The sequence below is a fragment of the Hipposideros armiger genome, unplaced genomic scaffold (assembly GCF_001890085.2).
Source record: "Hipposideros armiger isolate ML-2016 unplaced genomic scaffold, ASM189008v1 scaffold_92, whole genome shotgun sequence".
Taxonomy (NCBI): Eukaryota; Metazoa; Chordata; class Mammalia; order Chiroptera; family Hipposideridae; genus Hipposideros; species Hipposideros armiger.
The window spans coordinates 3,004,759-3,014,479 of NW_017731442.1; the positions used below are offsets into that span (position 1 = coordinate 3,004,759).

The 9,721-nt window shown below is 37.9% G+C and overlaps 1 protein-coding gene across 2 annotated transcripts in view; it reads right to left on the minus strand.

Annotated features, from left to right (window-relative positions):
* The window catches only part of TTBK2 (tau tubulin kinase 2), a 136,459-nt gene that overhangs the window by 104,958 nt on the left and 21,780 nt on the right, over window positions 1-9,721 (minus strand). For both annotated transcript variants that reach the window (XM_019645008.1, XM_019645007.1), the window contains exon 2: window positions 3,737-3,872. In XM_019645008.1, coding sequence (XP_019500553.1) covers window positions 3,737-3,805 — 69 coding nt within the window. In that variant the 5' untranslated portion in view covers window positions 3,806-3,872. The remainder of the gene's footprint in view (window positions 1-3,736; window positions 3,873-9,721) is intronic.

The following is a 9,721-nucleotide window of genomic DNA, read 5'->3' on the forward strand; positions in this document are numbered from 1 at the left end:
CAGAACATGGAAAAGTAACACTGCACAAATTCTGATAATAGTCCTCAACCAGCCTTAGAGCTTCTGCTTCCTGTCTCTCAAGAGCCAGCCACCATGGCCTCCTCAGAAGCCATAGTTCTGTGAAGCAGTCCTAGAATATGAGCCACCAGGTTGGGGGCTGGGGGAACTAAGGATCCCAAGGCACCAAACAAGCCATCTGGAAGTGAATCCTCCAACCCAACCAAACCTGCTGGTGCCACATGACTAAGAGACAAACCACCCAGGCAAACTCTTCTCAACTTCCTAAACCCACAAAATTGTGAGCAAAATGACTGATTATTCTAAGCCTCTAAGTTTTCATGTACAGTAGTTTGTTACATAACAGTGGATAACCAAAACACCATCCTTAACAATGAGCCTGTAGTTTCTCACTAAAAATGTCACTATGCCTTTCAAATTTGGGGGACATGTTCCACATATATATTAGTTCTAATTACCAGGACAGAGCAACTAAACCAGGCATAACTTTATTTGCCACTTTGTGATATGTTTACTGGAGAACAGCCAACCTTTATTGCAGCACTTAACACATAATTCTCATCAAAGCAACACTCATTCCTGACTTACATAAAAGATTATCAATTGTTGGAACCTCCCTGTACCAGTCCATGATGATTATGGTTATTTCTCATATTTACTCAAGTAAATTTTCTTTTTCTTTTTTTTTTTTTTAAAGATTTTTATTGGGGAATTGGGGGAAGAGGAACAGACAAGTTGCTGCTGTTTTGTTCTTCAGTCTAGTTGTGGAGGACGTTGCTTCACTGGCCCAAGTTGGCACCATCATTGAGCTCTTCCTGGGCAAGGCAGATCAGTCGTCGGCTTCTAGACGGCCGCTCACAGCGGCTGCTGGCCGCTCATGCTGGCTGCTGGCTACACACAATAGCCCATGGCAACCCATTGCCACAGGGGCTGCAGCCTATGCCATTGCCGGTGACTCACGGCAGCCCAGCTCCAGGTTGAGCTGTTGTTCACCATCTTAGCTGTAGAGGGCAGTGTCACTGGCCTTCATATGTGGGATCCGAACTGGGGCCCTCTGGCATCCCAAGCCAGCTTTTAACCAACGCACCACTCGGCTGGCCCCTCAAGTAAATTTTCTAAACCTACTGATTTGCCTAATCATTAAAACACTGTACCACAGAAACAAAATTTGTACTTTTAAATGAAGAATTTTCTTTTTCCAATCTACCTTTAAATGAAGAATTTTATTTTTCCAATCTATTGATAGATTAAGGAAAACACTGAATAGCTTTGCTAAACCTGGTAAATAGAAAAAAAACTTTGGATAACAAAAGACTAGCAATAAAATATATTTAAGTATATCCAAAACAAAAATAGCTACTTTAAGAGGAAGAGAGATGGCTGATTGCAAGTCTAGGGCAAGGAAGCCATCAAAAGACTATTAGGTTCATGTTAAAAGAATTCAGGAGACAATTTGAAGGGTGTCCCCTTAGTTAAATGAGACAATTTGAGCATTAATAATGACAAGAACTACAATGGTCTGAAACACATTTAACATGTTTAAACTCATAAATTGTTAATCATATTTTTAAAAATCTCATTGGTCACTTTTGGATGATACTAGGGAATCAATTCATTATTTTGAAAACTGGTAAATTAAGGAAAAAGAATCAAGTATTTATTCTGCTTTCTTAATCAAGTTATACTTCAGGATAATCAAATAGCTGATGATGAGAAAATTTTCTTTATAGATGTACTTCAACTAATAAATGAAAGAATGGTAGAATATCACCAATCTTTAATCACAAATGAATTAACACACCTACACAATGATGATCCACAGTACTAACACCATATAAGATGAGCAATAAGACATTACATGTGCCTACTATTGAAAGTTCACAATACCCTGTGAAAAAAAATGCCCCCACTTCAGATTAGATTTGACGTTAGACCTAATAAGACTCTATATATAACTAACAATTTATATAAAATACATGACAGAGAAACATATTAACACCACATGGAAGCAATCAGAAAAACACAAACCATGGGAAATTTTACAGACAAATGGCCTAGTTTCTCCAACAAATAAAATGTAAGGGAAAAAAAGATAGATAAAACATACCTAGAAATTTAAAAATGCTTAACTGATGTCAACCAATTTTAATATCCAGACTTTATTTGGATTTGATTCAAACTGTTAAAAATAACTTACAAAACAATCAGAGAGGGCCGGCCGAGTGGCACATTGGTTAAGAGCTGGCTTGGGACGCCAGAGGGCCCTGGTTTGGATCCCACATATGAGGGCCAGTGACACTGCCCTCTACAGCTAAGATGCTGGACAACAGCTCAACTTGGAACTGGGCTGCCGTGAGTCGCTGGCGACGGCGTAGGCTGCAGCCCCTGCTGCAGTGGGTTGCCATGGGCTACCGTGTGTAGCCAGCAGCCAGTGTGAGCGGCCAGCAGTCACAGTGAGTGGCTGTCCAGAAGCCGGTGACTGATCCGCCTCGCCTGGGAAGAGCGCAATGATGGTGCCAATATGGGCCAGTGAAGCAACGTCCTCCACAACTAGACTGAAGAACAAAAGGACAGCACTTTGTCTGTTCCTCTTCCCCCAATTCCCCAGCGCTGTTCCCATCCCCCAATTCCCCAATAAAAATCTTAAAAAAAAAAAAATCAGGGAAATGTAAAAGCAAATACTTAATGATATTAAGAAATGATTATGTTTTTAGGTGTGATGATATTATGACTATATTTTAAAGAGAAGTCTTTATCTTTTAGAGATACATACTAAAGTATAGAAAAATGCAAAGGGGAATAATCTGCTTAAAAATATTTTGGGGGCCAGCCGAGTGGCACATTGGTTAAGAGTTGGCTTGGGATGCTAGCTCTGAGCAGCAGAGACCCAGTTCAGATCCCACATGAGGGCCAGTAACGCTGTGCCCTCTACAGCTAAGCTGGTGAACAACAGCTCGACCTGGAGTTGGGCTGCCATGAGTTCCAGCGATGGCATAGGCTGCAGTGGGGAGACAGTGTGCTGCCGTAAGCTACCATGAGTGGCCGGCAGCCAGCGTGAGTGGCCATGAGCTGCAGTGAGCGGCCTTCCAATGGCCGGCGAGCAGCTGCCTCACCCGGGAAGAGCATAATGATCATACCAACATGGGTCAGTGAGGCGACGTCCTCCACAACTAGACTGAAGAACAAAAGGACAGCAACTTGTCTGTTCCCTTTCCCCGATTCCCCAATGCTGTTCTCCTCCCCCAATTCCCCAATAAAATCTTAAAAAATAAAAAAATTGGGGGAGTGAGGTTAAAGAGATGAAACAAGATTGATCACAACTTGATAAATATTTAAGCAGGTACATGCGTACATGGAGGTTCATTATATCAGTATCGCCATTTTTATGTATACTTACAATTTTTCTTAATAAAAAGTAAAAAAATAAAAAAGAAAGCAGTTCATTGTACTCCATTTTTTTCTTTGTTTTTTCCCCCAAGTATACTTTTATTTACCTTACTTAGCTCTGAGAGGTTAGGGCAATTTACTACTATATGAAGCAAGAATAAGAATTTGGGTATAAACCAAACTTAATCATAGGGAAAAAACTGAAAATAACTGCTTTAACAAGAAATATATGTGTTATTTCCTAATGAAATGCTATTTTTATCAAGACACCCAAAATTACTAAATGCTCTCTCTCTCTCCCTTCCCCCCACCCCCCAAGATTTATACTCACCACTTTCCATCTTTCTTTGACCAGAATTCCAACACTGAGGATATCCGGCTGCTCTCCTCCTCCACTCATTGCAATTCACTGATGCGACAGGACGGCTACACAAGCATCCAGCTCCCAAGGGTGGTTTCCATTTAACCTAAAACAAAAGAAACAGCAGAGGCATATCAGGGCTAACTAATTAACACAAATATTCCAGCAACAAATGTATTACTAATCCTATACATTAATTAGGTTGCTTTGTTAGAAATGGGACGGGGGTGGAGTACTAGCAAACTCAGTTTCAAGATCTGTTTAGTGAATATTTTTTAGAAGTATTTATCTTTCAATTACAAATACCCAGTGAAATAGCTAGACATTATGAAAACATTATATTATGACACAGATATACAATAATTTACAATAGCTGAGAATGCTAGACTACAGGGAAAGCATGGTGTCAATATCAGGTGACCCAGACAGACCACTTTCCTAAGTACAACATATTGCAAAAGAAAAGGATATGGTACCTAATTTACAACAGCTTATAGTTTAATAGGTTGTAAGTTAGAGCTTAACATCATCAGAGGTAATAAAATTTTAATGTTACATAATGCACTTAAAATGCACAGGAAGGAAATAACCATGAGCCACAGAAAAGGGCTCTTCATCAAACCCAATACAATGATAAGAAAAAGATGATATCAGTAACATGAACAGTACACTTGTTCTATTAGAAAATGAAGATATAGCAAAAAATATGGCCTAAAGGAGATGAAAACCATAACCTAATATTACAAGATAAACCAAAGAAAAGAAAAAGAAGCTTTAAAACAACACAAATGATAATTAGAAAAGCTCTTAAATGAGAGCACTAGGCAACAGGAAGACATAAAAAGAAACCCAAGGCTGGCCGAGTGGCTCAGTTGGTTAAGAGCTTGCCCAAGAATAGAGAGAAAGGAATCCAAATGTAACACGAAATAAAGTCATCAAGGTAAAGGGGGAAAGCAAGAAAAGAAAGGAACAGAGAAGAATCACAAAAAAAAAAACCCAGAAAATAATTAATAAAATGGCAATAAGTACATAACTATCAATAATTACTTTAAATGTAAATGGACTATATGTTCCAATCAAAAGACACAAGGCAGCTGAACAGATGTTAAAAGAAAAAAAAAAAGACCCATATTTATACTGTCTGCAAGACTCACTTAAGATCTAAAGACACAGATAAACTGAAAGTGAAGGGATGTAAAAAGATATTTCATGCAAATGGAAAAGAAAAGAAAGCTGGAGTAGCAATACCTGTATCAGACAAAACAGACTTTAAAATAAGGACTGTAACAAGAGATAAAGAAGGGCACTACATAATGATAAAGGAATCATTCCAACAAGAGGATATAACACTCGTAAACATCTATGCACCCGGCACAGAAGTACCTGAATATATAAAGAAAGTATTAAATGGGCCGGCAGAGTGGCGCGTTGGTTAGGAGTTGGCTTGGGACGCCAGCTCTGAGCAGCAGGGCCCAGTTCAGATCCAACATGAGGGCCAGTGACGCTGCACCCTCTACAGCTAAGATGGTGAACAACAGCTCGACCTGGAGCTGGGCTGTTGTTAGTCGCCGGCGACAGCGTAGGCTACAGTGAGGCTGGCTGGCAGCAGGCATGAGCTTTCACGAGCTGCCATGAGCCGCCGTGAGCGGCTGTCCAATGGCAGGCGAACGACTGCCTCACCCAGGAAGAGCTCAATGATAACACCAACATGGGCCAGTGAAGCAATGTCCTCCACAACTAGACGAAAGAATAAAAGGACAGCAACTTGTCTGTTCCCCTCCCCCAATTCCCCAATAAAATTTTTTTAAATAAAAAAAATTAAGTCATAAGTGGAAAATTGACAGTAATACAGCAATAGTATGGGACTTTAACAACCCACTTACATCAATGGATAGATCATCCAGTCTTAAAATCAACAGGAAACACCGACCTTAAACAACACATTGGATCAGATGAACTTAATAGATATTTACAGAACATTCCATCTAGAAACAGCAGAATACACATTCTTTTCAAAGTGCACATGGAACATTCTTCAGAATAGATCACGTTAGGTCACAAAACAAGTCCCAGTAAATTTAAGAAGACTGAAATTATATGAAGCATGTTTTCTGACCAAAATGGTATGAAACTAGAAATCAATTTCAGACAAAAAATGGAAAAAACATAGACAATGGAGGCTAAACAACATGCTACTAAACAACAAATGGGTTAAGGAAGAAAACAAAAAGGAAATAAAAAATACCTTGAGACAAATGAAAATGTAACACAATGGTCCAAAATCTATGGGACACAGCAAAAGCAATTCTAAGATGGAAGTTTATAGTAATACAGAAATAAGAAAAGTCTCAAATAAACAATCTAACCTTATACCTAAAGGAACTAGAAAAATAACAACAAAAAAGCCCAAAGTGAGTAGACAGAAGGAAATAAAAATCAGAGTTGTAATAAATGAAACAGACACTAAAAACACAATAGAAAGATCAACAAAACTAAAAACTAGTTCTTTGAAAAGATAAAACTAATAAACCTTTAGCCAGATTCATCAAGAAAAAGAGGAGGTCCAAATAAATAAAATCAGAAATGAAAGAGAAGTTACAACTGACAACACAGAAATACAAAGGATCATAAGAGAATGCTATGAACAATTATACACCAACAAACTGGACAACTAGAAGAAATGGATAAATTTCTAGAAATATACAATCTTCCAAGGCTGAATATGGAAAAAACAGAAAATATCAACAGACCAATTACTAGTAACAAAATTGAATCAGTAATAAAAAAACTCCCAACAAACAAAAGTTCAGGACCAGACAGCTTTACAGGTGAATTCTATCAAACACTTAAGTATCTTTCTTAAACTATTCCAAAAATTCAAGAGGAAGAAATGCTTCCAAACTCATTCTATGAGACCAGCATTACCCTGATAACAAAACCAGACAAACACACTACAAAAAATAAAATTGCAGACCAATATCCCTGATGAACATATATGCAAAAATTCTCAACAAAATATTAACAAACCGAATTCAACAATGATACATTAAAAGGATCCGTACCCCAAGATTAAGTGGGATTTATTCCAGGGATGCAAGGATGAATCAATACGCACATAACAATCAATGGAATACACCATTTTGACAAAACAAAGGATAAAAGTCATGTGATCATCTCAGTAGATGCAGAACAAACATTCAACGTCAACATCCATTTATGACTAAAATGCTCAACAAATGGTTATAGAGGAAACATACCTCAACATAATAAAGGCCATGTATGACAAATCCACAGCTAACATCATACTCAACGGTGAAAAGCTTAAAGCTTTTCCCCTAAGATCAAGAACAAGACAAGGGTGCCCACTCTCACCACTTTTATTCAATACACAGAGGGTGCCAAAAAAATGTACACGTTTTTAAAAAAAACAACTGTATTGTCATTCTCAATAAATACCAATAACAAAAGATGAACACAAGTTACATTTGACTTCTGAAATTACAAGAGGTGCTCAAAGTGGTTACCATCAGCATCCAGACACTTCTGATTACAGCGAACTACCGCTTGAGTATAGATAACATCTCTTAAACTGTGCATACATTTTTTGGCACCCCTGGTAGTATTGGAAGTCTTAGTCACAGCAATTAGACAAGAAAACAAAAAGGCATCCAAATTGGAAAGGAAGAAGTAAAACTGTTCCTATCTGCAGATGACATACTATATATAGAAGACCCTAAAGACTCCACCAAAAAACTATAGGAACTAATAAATTCCGTAAAATTGTAAGATAGAAACTTAATATTCAGAAATCTGTGTCATTTCTATACACTACCAATGAACTATCAGAGAAATCAAGAAAACAATCCCATGTACAAAGTACATCAAAAAGAATACTATATCTAGGAATAAATTTAACCAAAAAGGGGAAATACCTATACTCTGAACACTACATGACACTGATGAAAAACACTGAAGGGGACACAAATAAATGGAAGACTATAGTGTGCTCATGGATTGGAATAATTAATTTCGTTAAAATGTCCATTCTACCGGGCCAGTCGAGTGGTTCAGTTGGTTAAGAGCGGGAGCTTCTAGTAACAGGGTCACAGGTTCAATTCCCACATGGGCCAGTGAGCTGTGCCTGAGCTGAGCTGCCTACAGGTGGCAGGATGGCTCAGCTGGTGAGAGCACGTGCTCCTAACAAGGTTTCCGGTTTGACTCCGACATGGGATGGTGGGCTGTGCCCACCCGCAACTAAGACGGAACACGGCACCTTGGGCTTAGCGGCTGCGAGCTGCCGACAGGCAGCCGGATGGCAACTGGACTTGGAGCTGAGCTAGCTGCGCCTTCCACAACTAAGACTGAAGGACAACAACTTGGCTGTTCCCCTTCCCCATTCCCCAACACTGTTCCCCTTCCCCAATTCCCCAATAAAATCTTAAAAAAAAACAAGTCCATTCTACCTAAAACAATCAACAGATTCAATGCAATCCCTATCAAAATATCATGGTATTTTTCACAGAACTAGACAAATAATCCTAAAAGTTATATGGAAACATAAATGATCCAGAACAGCCAAGGCAATCTTCAGAAAGAACAAAGTTAGAGGTATCACACTCCCCAATTTTGAACTATACTATACAGTTATAGTAATCAAAACAGTATAGTATTGGCACGAAACAAACACACAGATCAACAGAACAGAACAGAAATCCCAGAAATTAACCCACACATATGGCCAATTAATCCATGACAAAGGAGGCAAGAATATATAAGGAAAAGATAGTCTCTTCAATAAATGGTGTTGGGAAAACTGGACAGATACATGCAAAAAAATGAAGTGGGACCATATTGTCATGCCATATATAAAATAAACTCAAGATGAATATGATTTCTACAATAAAGTCACTTCAAAAATAATGATATATGTAGGTGAAAAGCAAATGGATTCCCATTTCTGCTCCAGGTCTGTTTATTCTCTAAATAGTAATTTAATCCTGACACATCTTGCATACATCAGCAAAATGTTGGTGACATTTCTGTAGCCTGACAAAAAACATTAAATTACATTATTTTGCTTCAAAGTAGACTGAATGTGACTTCATATTAGGTACTACAGCATTAGGTACTACGTGGAAATACATCATTAACTTTGAACTCATCCAAGTATAATTCACCAGTTTCTAGAATTTCCAGTACAGGATCTCCTGAAGACAGCCATTGTTCAATTACAATTCAGTGTGAGTATCAAAGTGAAATTTAGAAGAAGTAAAGTTATCTATTAGATATTTAGCTCTTTATTAAATCTTTAAATTTTTGCCTATCAGTCTATATTGCTTTCTAAAAAATTACATATCAGTTTCTTTGTATAACTTGTAAGTTTCATGTGATGTGTTTTTATTGTATAAATACCATTATAAACTTATAAATTTAAAAATCAAAGGAATGGGAATAGATATACCATATAAACACTAATCAAAACAAAGTTGGAGTACCTATAATAATATCAGACAATGTAGATTTCAGAGAAAAGAAAATCCACAGAGATAAAGGGGGCCATCATGAAATCACAGAAGGGCCAATTTACAAAGAAATTATAAATATGTTTTCATTTAAAAAGAGCATCAAAATAAATGAAATAACAATTAAACTGAAAGGAGAAATAGACAAATCCATAATTATAATTGGAGACTTCATCACTCCTGTCTCAAAAAAATAAGTAGGAAATCATTAAGACTACAGAATAACTGAACAATAATACGGTGGTATACTAAAAAATATATTTGGTCTTTGTATTTGCTCTATAAATCTTTACATTTATAAAATTATCTCCACTGGGCTGCCATGAGTCACTGGCAATGGCGTAGGCTGCAGCCCCTGCTGCAGTGGGTTGCCATGGGCTACCGTGTGTAGTGAGCGGCCAGCAGCCGCAGTGAGTGGCCGTCCAGAAGCCGG